Genomic DNA, 16,535 nt, shown 5'->3' with positions numbered 1-16,535 from the left:
TGGTCAAGCTTGACTTCTTGAATCTTATCAACGGTGTTTGCTTGAGGCACCCTCCTGCCAGATCTCCAACTTGCCCTTGGTGCAATTGCCATGCGGGGGACGGGAAACGAGAACCATGGGTGTGAGCCAAGCAGAGGAATATTGCCGTTTGTTTGGTCAATCTCACGTCCACACCGGGCCATGATTTGGAATCCGAGACTTGGCAATTGATGAACAGCGGAGAACGAGAGGGGGGAACCTGGATGCTTCGTTTACCTGGTACTCTTCATGCAAATGTACACCACCATTACGATGTCGGTCGTGTCACCGTGAATAATGATAGGTCTGGGACCCTCCAGCTTGGCTTGCAGGCACACCTCAACCTCAGTCTAGTCAGCCTGGTAGTGATCGGCGAAGGATTTCTCTTTTTTTTTGACTGTCACCGATAAACCCTTCCTACTGTCCATGTCGGTAGTTCCTTCATGCATCTACATGTAACCTACAAGTACATTACCTACTTACGTCCGCCCTCCCTAGCCTCAGCCACCCTACATTGTTCTTTGTTCATAATCCCTTCCTACAATCTTCACCTCACCACCTCTCCTTCTTGTCGCCTACTACTCATCCACCACCGACCTCGCTCACACGAGGTCACCGTTTGAGTGTCTCATCTTCCACCCATCAGGTTATCAGCTTTTCTTTTCCAGCAACAGAGCCAGCTTCTCCTCGTCGACATTACAGCAGCCATCACAATGGCCGCCGGAGTGTCGGAAACAATGACCTCGGAAAAGAGGAGGCAGTCTTTGTCCGAGTCTGACACCAAGGAAGGCTATTTTGAAAATGCTCCAGGGGCGCGCTACCGCGCCGAACGGGGCCAGGCCGCAACTGACATGTAAGTCGCTTACTTCCAGTCGGTTTGATACCTTACTCAGTTTCCTCATTCATCCTGCTGACCTTCACCCAACAGTCACGGCAACCCTCTCGTTGAACTCGATCCAGTGGCAGAGACCAAGCTGCGACGGAAAATCGATCTCTATATCGTCCCGACGGTTGCAATCCTTTACTTATTCTGCTTCATTGATAGAGCCAATATTGGTGAGCGACGCGACCACTGGCCAGATTGATGAAAGGCACAGGGCTTACGATAGTGGACTGCAGGAAATGCGAGGCTAGACAAATTAGAGAAGGATCTGGACCTACACGGATACGACTACAATACCCTGCTATCAATCTTTTACGTCGGTTACATCGTCTTCGAGATTCCAGCAAACATCGCGTGCAAATGGATGGGCCCAGGATGGTTTCTCCCTCTGACCTCGCTTGGTTTTGGGATCATGTCTGTCTGTATGGCATTCGTCCACAACTTCTCCCAGGCTTGCGGTGTTCGTTTTCTTCTTGGGGTCTTCGAGGCTGGCATGCTGCCCGGAATTGCCTACTATCTTTCCCGCTGGTACCGTCGATCCGAGCTCACTCTACGTCTATCGCTGTACATCGTCATGTCCCCTCTGGCCGGCGCTTTCGGTGGCCTGTTGGCGTCTGGAATTCTCAAACTCGACCACTTCGGTAGTCTTCGTGGATGGAGAATGATCTTCGGTATTGAGGGCATCATTACTGTTGGACTGTCCCTCATCGGTTTCCTTACTCTCACCGACCACCCCGCGACCGCCAAATGGCTCAGCCAGGAAGAGAAGGACTTGGCAATTGCCCGTGTAAAGTCGGAACGTATTGGTCAAACCGAGATTATTGACAAGATGGACGCCAAGAAGCTCAAGCGCGGTATCTTTAACCCCGTCGTCTTCTTTACCGGCTTCGCCTTCCTCCTCAACAACATCACCGTTCAAGGTCTCGCATTCTTCGCCCCTACCGTCGTCGCTACCATCTACCCGACCAAGAGCATCATTGAGAAGCAGCTGTTAACTGTTCCGCCTTACGTCGTTGGCGGCTTCTTCACCATCCTGATGCCTCTCATTAGCCGCTGGTTGGATCGCCGCCAGATTATTATTATCGCCTGTTGCCCACTTGTGATGGTCGGTTACATTATGTTCCTGGCTACCGAAAACGCACACATCCGATACGGTGCCGCCTTCCTCGTCAGCACTTCTGTCTTTGCCGCTGGTCCCTTGACCAACTCCCAAGTTAGCGCCAATGTCGTCTCCGATACTGCAAGGAGTAGCGCTATCGCTTACAATGGTAAAGCTCCCACATGACACTCATCTGCTCCCACCACAACCTTTTCTCTTCTTGCAGTGGAACGCTAATCGGTTTACTTCCTTACCTTTAGTCATGTTGGGCAACGTTGGTGGTCTTGTCGCCACCTGGAGTTTCTTGCCCTTCGATGCCCCCAAGTACCACATCGGCAACGGCGTCAATCTTGCTGCGTCCGGCGGCACCCTCGTTATTGCCCTTTGCTTGCTTATCTGGATGAAGAGGGATAACACCAAGCGCGAGCTGCGCAACGCCGAGGAGGAGCTAACGGGCATGTCACAGCAAGAGATCCAAGATCTGGATTACAAGCACCCTGGTTTCCGATGGAAGCCCTAAAAGTGCCGATCCATGGGAATAAAGGAATGGCTGGAATGGGGAATGGTGGCCTATTTAGAGGGTTCGGTTAATGCTGCACAGCAGCCACCGACCATCAATCGATATCAGAAGTGGAGGGGATACACAAATAATACCTCTAGACGATGATGATGACTATGAGTTGAATACCCAAGCAGAGGCTGCTGCTTAACAAACTACCTCTATCTAATAATGATGATACCAGTTGGGCAAAGGTACCTACCTATACCTAGTAATGTGGCACGCATGCTTCCATCAACCCCTCCATTCTCACGTAGAAGATGTGCTCTCGGCCTCTTTTTTTATTTTATTCTTTTCTTCAGATACTGACACTCCGTTATGACCGACACCCTCCTTCACCACAATCACAATTCGCGCATGACAACGGTACGGGATACGAGTACCCTAGAACCTAGTAGAACCTCATGTCGGAGTTTATGTTCGGAAGTGAGGCTTGCCAAGCGAGATCCTTCTGCATGGCACTTTATCGATCTCACCAACAGGGGCACAGGGGGGTGGTGGTGTATTGACCAATCGCCATACCGCAACGGGAGATAGGCACTATACGTAGGTAGTAGCGAGCGCGGGATAATAGAGAGAGAGAGAGTGTGTGTGTGTCTCGGATGTAATGGAACTTTGGATGCGACATAGTGCGGTGGTGTTGCGACATATCTACATCTGGATGGAAGGTAAAAACAGGAACCAAAGGACAAAGAAATGTGGTAGACCACTACATGTAGCGTACCTACCTTTTTCGAAGTCCTAGAGGTAACTACCTAGAGGTAGGTACTTTTGCGTCATCACTCTTATCTAAAGGTCGTGCGTGGCATTTGAAGGATAAATAATTACACATCGATGGGATTGATATGCGAGCATGGTCTCTTTGCTACCCTGATCACCGTCGGATCCTTTCTTCTTTTTTCTTTTCCTCGTATAGATCAGGTAGTTGAAAGCCTTTTTGTGAGTGATGATCTTTCCTCGAGGGACTGGAGGGTAGGCAATGTTTCCACGAATCGGTTAAACTTTTAAACGGATGTTTGAACTCATCTGCATGGATGTAACCGTCCTGAATGCTAGTTACCACTCTACTACCTAACTTTTCCAGTTGATGACCTCACTGCAATATTAGTAGAATCGAGGCTTCGTTATTCATGCAGTAAATTACCCACGTGGAAGTCCCTATATTGACGGTAGGTGTACTTACAATAGAGGTAAGTGAACACCAATAGTTCTATGTGCGACTCGAATTTCAAACAACTTGGCTTGCGGCTCTTGATAACCTGTGCTCCCTCTCACAGAATACCTGCATAATACATGCTACGAGTCCTGTTCGCATTGCACAGCATGTCAAGAAGCAGTGATGTTGTGAAACCCCGTTTACTCACGTCAAAGATTAGTCCGGGGTAGGTGAACTTCACTCAATGGCCTTGAGGGAAAAAAGAAAAAAAAAATGACAGTAAAAGTCTCACTCGTCCTTCCTTCTTAAGTGCAATGGGATAATGACTAATGTCCTTCGTCCTAGGTGTTCAAAGGATGTACGAGCTTAGTATCAAGGACAGACAGACACTGCGCACATTGGAATGTTTGAACGTGTGCGATGATGCTATAGGTATGGCCGCAGTTAAAACCTCGGTTAAGTGCCATTTCTCGTGAGCACATCATCAGTCATTTGTTTGCACCCACCGCCGAGTGTAGCTAGAGGTAGGTATGTTGCAGTCAAGTGTCCTCTCTCTTTCGAGCTTCTCTTTCTCCTGCGTGTGCGTGCAGAGAATGAAAACAATAAGAGAAGGCACGGAGGAGAGGAAGTACCTACCTACTCCCGAAAACAAAAGAACATGTCAAGATACAAAATATGCAAAAAAAAAAAAAAAAAAAAAAAAAAAAAAAGAAGTGGCCCGCACCTGAGTTGAACCGGTACCTTCCCCTCCACACTTGGAAAAGAATCGTGGAAGAAATTAAGGGAGTGTGCTACCCATTACACCAACGGACCACGGGAGAAGAGCGGCTAGGGAAGAGCTTATAAGGTCCAGGTCCAGGTTCAGATTTGCTGCCTTGGGGTTCTAGTCAGGACTCGGGGCTCAGGGGCCACGGCAGGCAGCGATCAGACTCGGTCTGTCGTCCGATGTGGTTGTTCAGGCCAGGTTGCCCTGCGATGAAAGGGCAGGCAGGTTCAAGGGCAGGAGCGGCAACTTGAGGCTTATTGTCATAAAATATCGTACTATACTGGTTTGTTAGTTGGAATGAATGGAATAGGGAAGTTCGAGAGCTCTTGTTGGCTTTCTAAAAGAGGAACTGTCCTCCATTTGAAGCAATATAGAACAACCGCAAATCAGTCGTAACACCTAATCAGGGAGTGGAAGATTTAGAGTGAGACTAAATGCCGGACCTGGGTTTCCAGTTAGGGCTGTTCGCGCATCTTTGAAGCGCTTGTGTATCAGAGTCCACGAAAGGCGCATGGAATCGTCAACAAGCGCCAAGCATCGACCATATAGAAAGCCTCATAGAGGTAGAGTGCACGTAGAGGCGCAATTGACACATGCAGTCAAAGCACATCCTTCGCTTGAAGGTGCTTTCTGGTTTGTGAAAAGGGCGAGCATCCTTCTGTCAGCCATCTCATGTTCGGAAGAGCAAAGGAGACAAGAAAACATGAGCAGAAGGACGAATCCCAGGCGTGTAGATTAGGTACGCAAGACATGGATGCTCGAGACTCGTTTTGTGGTCCTGCCCAACAAGATTTCACGTAGCTCTACCCACCTACTCCTCCATGTCTTCGATCGTTTCCATCTCGCTCGCTCTCGGGAACCTACCTTACTTTGCTTGGGTACCTAACTCCTTCCAGCGCCGGTCACTCCCCGTAATTGTCATACCGCCGTGGACCACATCAGCACAGTCGTCTCGCACAATTGCTCAATAGGATACAGCAACCCGCCTTTTCCTGCCGAAAGTAAGCTTCATCGCCACCGCAACAGCCCACGGAGGAAACATCACCTCAATCCTCCCGCCCGTCTCCCCTGTCCAGCAATGGCTCGCGCCTGCGGTCAACAAGCCGTGTTATAAAGCCATCCTCACTGACGGCACGATGCCTATCGGATCCGTTCTGTTATCCGTAGCCACCTCTTGTAAGCCACCTTTTGTCGTCACTCCCCTCTTCAGTTCTTCGCTGTCCGTCTCTCTACTCCTCCTAAGAGACCAAAGGCAACTCCTTTCTCTGCCGCAGCGCCCTCTTCTTCATCAACAACCCTTCCCTCCTCCAAAGCTTCAAACTGGAGTCAAAACGATCCCTTTCAAGCCTCCATTCCCCATACCGCACGAGGAGCCTTGTCCGGGTTGATCGTTAGTATGGCTACGGATACCTTTATCGGAGGACGGCCGTTGCTGGTGTTCAATTCGTACGTGGGATGAACGGTTGGTGAGGGTGCCGGTGAATAATGCTGCTTTTAGTGTTACGCTACCGAGGGATGGGATTTGTTTAGGGAGTGTGGGACGCTGGGGGTTTGTATCTTGCAGCGGTTCCGGTTTGGAGAGGGGGCGGAGCAGATGTATGAGAGTTGTGTTGATTCTGTTGTCAGGCGTTGGAGTGGAAGGTGGAAGTGCGAGAGGGAGGGATGAGTTAACTGTGAGTTAAGGTCGTCAAGGGAGCTGAGAGGTAGGTCGTACGAAGGGGTTGCAGATGGGAGGGGACTCAAATTTGAGAATACCTGTAGGTGTTGAACCGGTCAGTTACTGCTAGGATGGAAGATATTGAAGGAGTATTCTCACATAAACCTTTGCATACGAAATACGGCACGCAGCGAACTCATCTTAAAGGGAGCTGCCTCTTTCGGTGATCAACAATCATCAACCACGTAGTCCGTGGTATGATCTTTGACTCCGTCGTATTGTCCGAACTCGGCCTTGGGCCAGAAAGGGCAAAAGGCGACAGTTGTTTATATTGTATTCAAAGGAGGGCAACAAATCACAGCCCGGGCATCGTCGGCATTCGATAGTCCTGGACCTCGGTTGGTTTTGAGATTACAACCTGTGCTTACGTCTGCTTATCGCATCTTTAAGATCGTATCTTGAGGGCAAGCAGGCATCTTTAATACCATGGAGACGGACCCAGATCATCGTGAATTGTCGAATCTTCTACGAGGTTAAAAAGGGGAAAGTCGGAGAATCGCGTGAGGAGAAAGTTCGCCCAAAGAGGTTAAAATAACCGTTTTGATAAATCGCCAATCCGGCTCTGGGCGTTCCTTGCGGTTGGAAGGCCGGTAGTTGAATTCCGAATTGGGGAACTTTTCGATATCTGTTGCAGCACTTCAGGTTACTAGGTTGTCGACAGAAGTTGTCCACAGATAAAGATGAACTTGGCGATACCATTAGCGTCTGATAAAACATAATTGTTAGCTCCATCCGACTCAATCAGCTGAAGGCAGCAGGTGGTGCACTAACAGCGCCGGCTGTCTTGGCCCCCTCGAAATCTCGGAGGGCACCCCTCTGGTTGGTGCTGTCCTAACCTTTCAATATCAATATCCGTCATCGGCGACATTGTGATTGGTAAAGAGAAGCCTTGGAGGTAGCATTCTTTATCGACTTGCCCGCAAAAGTTGGCCCCGCTCTGCTGATAGAGCTTATCGTGACTTACACCAACGACCGTCATTCATTCAGCTAGCATCCTTAACAGATTTGTTGGTAGAATATGTCTAGCTCAGTTAGTGGTGCAGTACCCAGAGCTCCGATACCTATCTATTCACACCCACTTCCGTGCCAGACCAACCTTATCGTAATGGCCATGGGAAGCAATCGACAAATGACAAGATGATTCGGACTTATCGACTCGAGATGTGTGTCACCTAGACCGACTGGGACGAGCTGTTGAAGATGAGGGGCAAGCCGGATTACAAGTATCTCTGTCATCCCCCAAGACACCTCATGATGACCCCAGGTATTCCCGTGCATCACCAACCCTCCCACATATATCCTACCAGCTGAGCTCTTCATCTTTCCTCACTGCTCCTACTCATCACAGTTCTGAGCATCATCCATCAAGATGGGCTCTGTCGACACCACTCTCCCACACCCCTTTGATCCCCTCTCGCGGGAGGAAATCGAAAACACCATTTTCACAGTCAAGAAGGCCCATGGCAATGTTTACTTCAACGTTGTTTCCCTCCAGGAGCCTCGCAAGGCTGAGATGACAGCATGGCTTGAGGATCCCACCAAGGCACCCCGACCAAAGCGTCTTGCGGACGTCGTTGTCATTGCACCTGGTGGCAAGGTGTACGATGGCCTAGTAGATCCGGCCAAGGGCGAGATCATTTCGTGGGAGTGGGCTGAGGGTCAGCAACCAATTGTAAGTGGTGTCTCTCAGGTCTGGCTATGAAACGTGAGATGGCTAACGTCTAGGGGTTAGTTGACCATGGAAGAACTCCAGCTTGTGGAACACATTGCCCGTAAGGACCCCAAGGTCATCGAGCAGTGCAAGATCAGCGGCATTCCCGAAGAGGATATGGACAAGGTGTACTGCGACCCCTGGACAATCGGCTTTGATGAGCGCTTTGGCTGCTCGGTACGGTTGCAGCAGGCGCTCATGTACTACCGCCCCGAGCTCGACAATTGCCAGTACCAGTATCCCCTCGACTTCTGCCCCATCTACGATAGCGACAAGCAGGAAATCATTGCCATCGATATTCCCAAGATCCGCCGGCCACTCAGCAAGGCTCCCGCGTTCGATTATCACCCGGCTGCCATCGAGGCAAGGGGCGGTTTCCGCAACAACCTAAAGCCCATCAACATCACCCAGCCTGAAGGTGTCTCATTCAAGCTCAACGGCAGGGAGATTGAGTGGCAGAATTGGAAGTTCCATATTGGTTTCAACTACCGCGAGGGTATCGTGCTCAACAACATCACCTTCAACGACCAGGGCACTGTCAGGCCTATCTTCTACAGACTCTCTATAGCTGAGATGGTGGTCCCTTAGTAAGTCAATGATATCAACCCAAAAGCAGCATTCAGACATGAGGGATACTAACCCGACAAACAGCGGAAACCCCGAACACCCTCACCATCGCAAGCACGCTTTCGACCTGGGCGAGTACGGCGCCGGCTACCTGACCAACAGCCTTTCCCTCGGCTGCGACTGCAAGGGCTCCATTCACTACCTCGACGCCGAGTTCCCTACGCGCGTCGGCGGCATTCGGAAGATTAACAACGCCATCTGCATTCACGAGGAGGACGCCGGCATCTTGTTCAAGCATACCGACTTCCGCGACGACTCCGTCATCGTAACGCGCGGCCGCAAGCTCATCGTCCAACAAATCTTCACGGCCGCCAACTACGAGTACGTGGTGGCCTGGATTTTCCACCAAGACGGCACCATCCAGCCCGAAATCAAGCTGACGGGCATCCTCAACACGTACATCATGGATCCCGACGAGGACACGCACGGCTGGGGCACGCAGGTCTACACCGGGGTAAACGCGCACAACCACCAGCACTTGTTTTGTCTGCGCATCGACGCCAACGTCGACGGGCCCAACAACTCCGTGTTTGTCACGGATGCGGTCCCGGGAGAGGCTCCCGTCGGCAGCAAGGAGAACTTTTATGGTAACGCCTTTTACAGCAAGCGCACCAAGCTGGCCACCACGGGCGAGGCCAAAACCGACTACATCGCCCAGACCTCGCGCACCTGGGAGATCTGCAACCCCAACAAGCTGAACCCGTACAGTAAGAAGCCAGTGAGCTACAAGCTCGTCAGTCGCGAGGTGCCTACCTTGCTGCCCAAGGAGGGTTCGCTGGTGTGGAAGCGTGCTGCTTTTGCTCGCCATTCGGTCCATGTCACCAAGTGTAAGCCCTTAAACCCCATTTTCCCCCCTTTTCACTTATAACGACCCATATCACTGACAAACCTCCCTACCACCATAGACCGAGACGACCAACTCTGGCCCGCCGGCCGACACGTTCCTCAAACCTCAGGCGAGCCCTCGCGCGGTCTTCCCGAGTGGATCGGCGACGGCACCGAGTCCATCGACAACACCAACGTCGTTGTTTGGCACACCTTTGGCGTCACCCACTTCCCCACGCCCGAGGATTTTCCTGTTATGCCGGTCGAGCCCATGACCCTGCTGCTGCGCCCACGCAACTTCTTTGCCCGAAACCCGGTGCTGGATGTGCCCCCCAGCTATGCAAGCACGCCGAGCCAGCTGCTGGCTAAAGGCCAGGGCGTGTACGATGCGGCGGATAAGTTGAGCAAGTTGGCTTTTGAGGTGCCGAAGGAAGTGGATGGTCAAGGGGTTAGTGGGGCGGGTAATGGTGCTGGCGGTTCTGTGTCTACGTGCTGTAAGAATGGTGATGGTTGCCAGTGAGTGTAACGCGTTGCGACTGGGTTGAAGCTCGAGATGGTCGAAATCGGATGGCTTGGTTTGAAAATTGGCGTTCTTGGGGTGGTCGATTTGATGATTTTTGGACATTGTTCTTTTTCGTTGTGTAAAAATATCCAGTCAGCTTGTTCCTCGTCACTTTTTGTCAGCCCTGGACGGCTGCTAAATGGGTGGGACTCTTGCCCAAAGATGAGATTCATGTGCTACCAGTAACTCCTTGAACGTATTGTACAGCGTGATCCATGCCCCGCCATGCTTTCCCCAGCATGTTATCTTTTCCCCCGAACCAGCAATGCAACGTCGTGAAAAGTATTTAGTTCTGTACTCTAACAAAGTCCGTGAAAGACAATCAGCCGTCCACAGCTCTCAAATAGGACGGTGCCTCTAGTGAGTGAATGTCCAACATCGCCCACTGTCCGTTCAACCATCTATCCCTTTCTGAACACTCCCTTCCCTGGTTCGTCAACAAAATAAGAGGCCATGCCAATCCAAGCTCCCGACCTCTCCTGTCTCACCCGTCATCTCGAGCCGCTTATTTCTTGACAGCCTGGTAAGGATACCAAGGATCCGCGTCCTTGCGGGTCCACACCTGCCTGCGCTTCTTGTTGACCACATGCTCGACCCAGATCTCATGAGCGTACTTCTTCTTGAACTCGCGAATGAAGCGCGGATCCCACAACTCTGACGCAATGCCCAAGTCCTTACAGCACCGCAGCAAAGCATTAGACTTGCAACCCTCTCCGGCCGTGGGTATTGTCTCCTCGGAGAAGTACTGGCATTCTCCACGGGCTTGGGCGACGAAGCTTTTGAAGAGTCTATTAGCTTGACCACTCCATTATAAAGTAGAGAAATGAAGAAAAAGGGGATGAAACTCACCGACCACCAACAATCAAAGCATACTCTCTCGTCACCACCTTCTCCCCCACCACCAACTCCCCCCTCGGCGCCAGTCCCCATCCGCCGGGTCCAAACGCTTGGTTCAGAATGCGGCGGTACTTGATCTCGGGCAGGTAGATGATTCCATCCGGCTTGACCTCTACATCCAGCGGATCAAGCGGCTGCATCAGGATCTTGGCGACCTCGGGGCTGAAAGCCTCCGTCGACAAGCCGTGGTAAGACGAAGACCAGTCAATCGTCTTCTGGGCCGCGCCGTTTCCATTAGCGTTGCTGTTAGCACCGTTGCCCGTCAGGGCAGCAGTGAAGGCGCCCTTCTTAGTGCCGTTGTTGCTGGCGTTGTTGCTGCTGGGAGTGGGAATTTGCGCCGCAAGCTCGGGGTCGACATCCTCGAGGGTAGCGCCAGGGACTTGAGCGGCCTGCGGGTCGAGGACTACAGGCATGGGGGTCTCTTCGATATCGGTGGCGGAAGCCTGCTGCTGCTGCGCAGGGGAATACGGCTTTGCGGAGGGAGTGCTGATGCCGGCGGGCTTGGATGTGGACGAGGATGCAACGGGCTTCCTGGCATTGTTGGAGGGAGTGTATGACTTGGGAGTGTAGGTGCCGGTTGCGGATTTGGGTCTCGAGGTTGTGATGGGCCGTGACTGGAAGGCGGCGAGAGTCTGGAGGGTGGAAGAGGGCGAGCGCAGAGGCCGGCAGGCGGCCTGAAGAGCCTGGGAGCGCATCTCGAGTTTGTTGTAGTCGTTGTTGAACGCGAACGTTTCAAGGGCGAGGCGTAAGCGAGGTAGATGTATTATGGTTCGAGAACGCGATGGTGGAAGATTTTGTTGATTCGGTGGTTTGTTCCGAGAATGGAAGAGAAAGTTGAAGGGAATGGGATTGTAGTGTATGTGTAAACAACGAAACTGAAGTGAATGCGACTTGCAGAAAAATGGTGGACTAGTACACTAGTCGACGGCGGGGCGCAAAAGCAGGCACGACGTAAGGACGACCCATGCAGCACGGCTTGGCACTGAGGCGAGTACATAAAGGCGAACGGAGATTTCCACCAAGTCAAGTCAAGATCCAGTCGGTTTCTGTTCCCGAGGAGGGAGCTTGGGCCAACTGAGTCAAATGTTAGTGATGTTGCATTTCTATCCTCAAGTACCCTACAGGCAAGTTCTCACGACAGCCCCTTCCAGACACAGTGATGACTCGACATCAACTTCGAAAACTGTAATTTTTTGAGGGGAGAGTTCTGATTTCGGTTTTTACTTGAGCACTCAAGGGATAGGTAACCTGATTATACATCCTTTGTGTCTGTACGCCTATCGTTGCCCTGGAGCTTCCAGCACTGCCTGAATCTCTCCATCTGTTGTGTTTAAACTCCACGTATTAGCGATAAGTGGTGCCTTTTAACATTTTCAAGATTTTGAAGAGTTTCACTTGCCTCGTTTTTGCACAACCTCCAATCCTTCTTCTCATAGTAACAATCGGTCAACCTGGCATTCTCGTCTGTGGTGTACGAAGGACAAGTGGAAGTTGGTTAGAGAACAGTGAACTTCACTCCCAGAAACAACTGAACTAAACAATCTCGCTGGTGTGGCAGGAGGTCTTACCGGAGCACCCAGTGCTGAAGATCCGCTTGTCCCTGTAACGCCCGTGGCAGTCAATGTCAGCTTACCCCACAAAACAGTAAAGGAACGGTCCGGACCTGCAGAGGAACGGTACCTCAAAAAGGAGCCGGATAGGAAGGGGAAGGAAGGAACAGCTAAGGCATAAGTAGTGTCTGCCAGGTGATGCCTTTCGTCCGGACTCCGCGGCCATTGCTCGTGATTTTGTTGAGTGTTGGGGGGGCACCGGGCGCCAGGAACCCTCTCATATAAATCGGGCTCTTACCATTCATCTGGCTCGTCATCTTGCTGGCTGCCAGTAGCAGGAGCAGCACTCGCAGGCGGTCTTTGCTCGGGCACTTTGTTGTTGCTGGCCATTTTCAACCGCTTCCTTTCTCCTTCTCCTCCAGTTGAGTCTCGTTTTCTCGGGTTGGCGCAGTAGAGAGGTATCGGCTGTTCCTGAGTCTTTGCTGGTACGAGTGCCTTCCAGTTTAGGTTGTGTCGGTTTAGATTGTTGTGAACTGAAGGCACGGTGACAGTGCCGGAAAAGGGCGCAAGTAGCCCTGAAACAATCCACTAACAGCTAGCACAACAGGAACCCCAACAACGTACCCACGACGCTATCTCCTACAGACGGGGTCCCTCAATCTTCATCTCGCACCTTTTTCAACACAAGAAGCGCGACAAAACTGACTACCTAAAGACTCGAATTTCTCTTGTCTTCACGGCAATCATGGCTACCCGCCTGAAAACTGACCAGCGGGTACTCAATGTCCTGATCTACGCAGGTGAGGTCGCCCGTCCTCTGACACTCAACTGAGATTCCATGACGCTGTTGACTAACGGCTTATCCAGGAGCGGGAGTAACCCCCGAATGTCTCCGCCAATGCACCGAGTCCCTGAAGCGTCTCGTGGGATCCAAGTACGCTGTTTCCCACATAACAGCATCGATTCTCAAGACCGAACCCTGGCAGTCAACTTGTGCTCTGTTGGTCTTTCCTGGTGGCGCCGACCTCCCCTTCTGTCGCGACCTCAACGGCCCCGGCAACCGCGTCATTGCCGACTACGTCCGCAACGGAGGAGCTTACTTGGGCTTCTGTGCCGGAGGCTACTATGGCAGCGGCCAGTGTTGGTTTCAGCTCGATGACCCAAGCCAGGATGTCAAGGGCCCGAGAGAGCTGGCTTTCTTCCCGGGCACTTGCGGTGGTCCTGCCTTCAAGGGATTCCAATACCACTGTGAAATGGGCGCCAAGGCTGCCAAACTTTCTGTGAGAAAGGAAGCCTTCACTGGTGGCCAAGCGCCGCCTGATGTCTTCAAATCGTACTACAATGGAGGCGGAGTCTTCCTCAATGCCGAGGCGATGGAATCCGACGGGGTCGAAATCCTTGCCGAATATGCAGACCGTATCGATTTCCCGTCTGGTAAGACACAGGCTGCTGTGGTATTTTGCAAGGTTGGTCAGGGTAGAGCCATACTCACAGGACCACACCCAGAGTAAGCCGCGGACTTTGAACTACCTTGGGGGTTTTCTGCTGACACAAGCTCAGATTCTCTGGCACCTCTTTGAAATCGCAGCCTGACATCCCGGGTTACGACAAGCTTGTAGAGGAGGTGACGGCGGACGAAAGTGCACGACTGGAATTCCTTGCGGCATGTCTCAGCAAGATGGGGCTGTCACTCTCTCCCAAGGCTGCATGGGATGATATTCCCCGACTAACGACCATGTTGAACATCTACTGCCAGGGAGGGCACCTTGAGTCCCTCCTAAACCGCCTCACGGGGCGAAGCTATGCGGTCATAACTGATGGGAGCATCTGGCTCGAGGATAAGTACGGATCGGATATGTTCCATCTCGAGTGGACTACTGACGGCTCATGGTCAACCAACTACGAACCACGAAAGTCTGACAAAATTACTTGGCGACTCAATGTTGGCTCTAAGGTAGCAGGCCAAGGTGACGACGAGTCAGGCACAGAGTTTGACCACGACATTTACTACGCCAGCCTGGAAGAATTTAGAACGCTTGAATCCAGCCGTGGGTTCAGTACATGGAAGCAAGCATTGGGGACGACACATGGCGCATGGTGTCCGACCCTAAGCTGGGGCAACCACTTGATGTATGGGGACACTGTCACGAGTACTAATACTTTGCTCTCAAGGTAAGAGGAGGCACACTTCTGTACACATAACCAGACACTGATATCGTGCTGCAGCAACCCCCAGCTTCTTTCCAAACTAGAATCCGGCTTCACCTTTACCGCCACTCGCCAGGTGGCAGGCCGGGGCCGGGGCAACAACGTCTGGGTCTCCCCCGCCGGCTGCTTGATAATGTCAACGGTCATCAACCACTCAGCGAATGTAATTGCTTCACGCCCGTTAGGCTTCTTCAATTACCTGGCGGCAATTGCTATCGTCGAGGCGATCAAGGGATACGACCACGAGGATGACATTTACCAAAAGTTGGACGTCAAGATCAAGTGGCCGAACGACATCTACGTTCGAGACCCGAGCAAGCCCAACGAGCCAGCCTACGTCAAAGTTGGCGGTATCCTCGCCAACTGTTCTTACAGCGCTCCGAATTATCAGGTTGTCCTCGGCATCGGACTCAACACGAACAACGCCCAACCCACGACCAGTCTCGATGCACTTCTTAAGTGGACTGCTAGCATGCTAGAAGGCGAAAAGCCATCTCCACCGCCGTTCAACAGAGAACGCCTGGTGGCCAGAATTGTCATCTGCCTCGAGATCCTCTACGACCACTTCCTGCGGAAGGGCTTCTCGGACGAGGTGGAAGCCTTGTACTACAAGCATTGGCTGCATACCAACCAGATCGTCACCCTTGAAGATGAAGACGGCGTGAAGGCCCGCGTACTGGGTATCACCAAGGACCAAGGCCTTCTGGTGGCCGAGGAGGTCATGGAGGACGGCATCGAACTGAACTCGTGGAAGGGAACGGGCACAATGTTCCAGTTGCAGAGCGACGAGAACGGGTTCGACTACTGGAAGGGACTGATCAAGAGGAAGGTCTAGCAGAAAATCACTGACATTCCTATTTCTGTTTCGATTCCCAAGTTCGCCCAACCTCCCGGTCACAGCAATGGGGTATTTGGGATGTCTCCTTCTGCTGAGACATTTCATGGGCCTCTTTTGGTTCAGTCTCGACCCTTCAAGAGACCATATTCACCTGAGGTAACCGTGACTGTTACTGAGCTTCCGGAGACTCCGGCAACGACTCCCAAGAAGGCGAGACTCACTCCCGACATGAAACCAGTCCAGTTGATCCCAGCCATCGTGGTGACTTCGCCGGGCAGAACGAGCCGTGTCCCACACCCGGGATACTGGTGGTATGGGTGATCATGCCTGAACTTCTTGGTACCTTGCTGCAGTCAGCGCAAGTCTCTTTGCTCGGAAATCATTTGAGTCGATGGAACAAGTTGTCAGAGTTTGGTACCATCACAGCCATGTTTGCATTCTCTTCAGAATTTAATTGGCATTTTTCGGCGAATTCATTTCGGCAAAGAACAGCGAAACATGGTATAGAGGTTAGAGTAGATGGCACATGAGCGTTATGAAACAACAAGCGTTGCAGTTGGAGATGTAGACACTGGATACCGTTGGTACCACTATTATCATAAGAGATACAAATAGAGTGCAGCCTTTCCAACATGTAAAGCCATGACGAGAGTACATAGTCAAAGTTACCTACCTAGAGGTACCTCGTGTAGCTACCAGTGCTTTCATTTGGTCGTTACCAGTCACCTTCACCCGCGCTCTTCCCTTTGTGGTAGACCCAAGAGAGACGGGTAATAAGATGTAACTCATAGAGGCAGGTATAACATCAAGACTCACGCCGATACCTTATCCACTCATATCTTGATTTGAACAGAAGTGATAGAATTACACGTGGTAGGGGCCAAATGACCCCTGCCATTTCTCTCTCGCTATGAATTTGCAGAAACAACAACCATGCATCCATCCGGCAAACCGCTAGCCCTTGTCTTTTGCCGAATCCTGTATATACCCTCCCTAACCGCGAACGCCAGGCCTGCCGAAGTCGAGTGAAGAGTTTTTGTTTTTGTATGTCTGTGTGTTTTTTGTACAAGTCGGGACTGGAGAATGGGCGGTGATCTTGGCCGTGGTCGGGCGGACGGT

General features: G+C 51.7%; 5 protein-coding genes and 1 non-coding gene across 6 annotated transcripts; 3 read left to right on the top strand and 3 right to left on the bottom strand.

Moving 5' to 3' along the window:
• Window positions 1–580: 580 nt before the first annotated feature.
• On the top strand, window positions 581–2,954 carry B0T23DRAFT_146468 (major facilitator superfamily domain-containing protein). The gene is made up of 4 exons (XM_062832451.1): window positions 581–871; window positions 947–1,074; window positions 1,138–2,169; window positions 2,261–2,954. The coding sequence occupies exons 1-4, from the start codon at window positions 732–734 to the stop codon at window positions 2,518–2,520; spliced, it is 1,560 nt and encodes a 519-aa protein (XP_062693084.1). The 5' UTR covers window positions 581–731; the 3' UTR covers window positions 2,521–2,954.
• A 1,475-nt stretch (window positions 2,955–4,429) lies between these two features.
• On the bottom strand, window positions 4,430–4,528 carry B0T23DRAFT_t177. Its single transcript has one exon. It is a non-coding gene; the product is annotated as a tRNA-Ile (tRNA).
• A 2,646-nt stretch (window positions 4,529–7,174) lies between these two features.
• On the top strand, window positions 7,175–10,059 carry B0T23DRAFT_380115 (peroxisomal copper amine oxidase). Its single transcript, XM_062837190.1, has 4 exons — window positions 7,175–7,870; window positions 7,931–8,496; window positions 8,561–9,363; window positions 9,442–10,059. The coding sequence occupies exons 1-4, from the start codon at window positions 7,568–7,570 to the stop codon at window positions 9,879–9,881; spliced, it is 2,112 nt and encodes a 703-aa protein (XP_062693083.1). The 5' UTR covers window positions 7,175–7,567; the 3' UTR covers window positions 9,882–10,059.
• A 148-nt stretch (window positions 10,060–10,207) lies between these two features.
• B0T23DRAFT_146414 (mitochondrial genome maintenance MGM101-domain-containing protein) lies at window positions 10,208–11,609 on the bottom strand. The gene is made up of 2 exons (XM_062832450.1): window positions 10,773–11,609; window positions 10,208–10,699 (listed from the first exon to the last, which is right to left on the bottom strand). Exons 1-2 carry the CDS (start codon window positions 11,513–11,515, stop codon window positions 10,429–10,431), a joined length of 1,014 nt encoding a protein of 337 aa, XP_062693082.1. The 5' UTR covers window positions 11,516–11,609; the 3' UTR covers window positions 10,208–10,428.
• Window positions 11,610–11,888: 279 nt separating this feature from the next.
• B0T23DRAFT_380112 (uncharacterized protein) lies at window positions 11,889–12,895 on the bottom strand. Its single transcript, XM_062837189.1, has 4 exons — window positions 12,669–12,895; window positions 12,389–12,420; window positions 12,220–12,284; window positions 11,889–12,141 (listed from the first exon to the last, which is right to left on the bottom strand). The coding sequence occupies exons 1-4, from the start codon at window positions 12,758–12,760 to the stop codon at window positions 12,073–12,075; spliced, it is 258 nt and encodes an 85-aa protein (XP_062693081.1). The 5' UTR covers window positions 12,761–12,895; the 3' UTR covers window positions 11,889–12,072.
• A 220-nt stretch (window positions 12,896–13,115) lies between these two features.
• On the top strand, window positions 13,116–15,413 carry B0T23DRAFT_317260 (biotin-protein ligase; the record flags this gene model as incomplete). The annotated part of the gene is made up of 4 exons (XM_062834993.1): window positions 13,116–13,170; window positions 13,238–13,877; window positions 13,931–14,542; window positions 14,597–15,413. The coding sequence occupies 4 exons, from the start codon at window positions 13,116–13,118 to the stop codon at window positions 15,411–15,413; spliced, it is 2,124 nt and encodes a 707-aa protein (XP_062693080.1).
• Between the last annotated feature and the right edge of the window lie 1,122 nt (window positions 15,414–16,535).

This window comes from Neurospora hispaniola (assembly GCF_033458365.1).
Source record: "Neurospora hispaniola strain FGSC 10403 chromosome Unknown B0T23scaffold_4, whole genome shotgun sequence".
Classification (NCBI taxonomy): domain Eukaryota; kingdom Fungi; phylum Ascomycota; class Sordariomycetes; order Sordariales; family Sordariaceae; genus Neurospora; species Neurospora hispaniola.
This window is presented reverse-complemented; position numbering and strand designations above follow the sequence as displayed.

Coding starts and splice junctions, on each gene's coding strand:
- B0T23DRAFT_380115 (XM_062837190.1), top strand. CDS start 7,568: ATGGGCTCTGTCGACACCACTCTCCCACACCCCTTTGATCCCCTCTCG. Junction 7,871..7,930: donor CTGAGGGTCAGCAACCAATT/GTAAGTGGTGTC, acceptor TCTAGGGGTTAG/TTGACCATGGAAGAACTCCA. Junction 8,497..8,560: donor GCTGAGATGGTGGTCCCTTA/GTAAGTCAATGA, acceptor CCCGACAAACAG/CGGAAACCCCGAACACCCTC.
- B0T23DRAFT_146414 (XM_062832450.1), bottom strand. CDS start 11,515: ATGCGCTCCCAGGCTCTTCAGGCCGCCTGCCGGCCTCTGCGCTCGCCC. Junction 10,700..10,772: donor GCTTTGATTGTTGGTGGTCG/GTGAGTTTCATC, acceptor ACTCTTCAAAAG/CTTCGTCGCCCAAGCCCGTG.
- B0T23DRAFT_146468 (XM_062832451.1), top strand. CDS start 732: ATGGCCGCCGGAGTGTCGGAAACAATGACCTCGGAAAAGAGGAGGCAG. Junction 872..946: donor GGCCAGGCCGCAACTGACAT/GTAAGTCGCTTA, acceptor TTCACCCAACAG/TCACGGCAACCCTCTCGTTG. Junction 1,075..1,137: donor CATTGATAGAGCCAATATTG/GTGAGCGACGCG, acceptor AGTGGACTGCAG/GAAATGCGAGGCTAGACAAA.
- B0T23DRAFT_380112 (XM_062837189.1), bottom strand. CDS start 12,760: ATGGCCAGCAACAACAAAGTGCCCGAGCAAAGACCGCCTGCGAGTGCT. Junction 12,285..12,388: donor CTTCAGCACTGGGTGCTCCG/GTAAGACCTCCT, acceptor CGTACACCACAG/ACGAGAATGCCAGGTTGACC. Junction 12,142..12,219: donor GGAGGTTGTGCAAAAACGAG/GCAAGTGAAACT, acceptor TAAACACAACAG/ATGGAGAGATTCAGGCAGTG.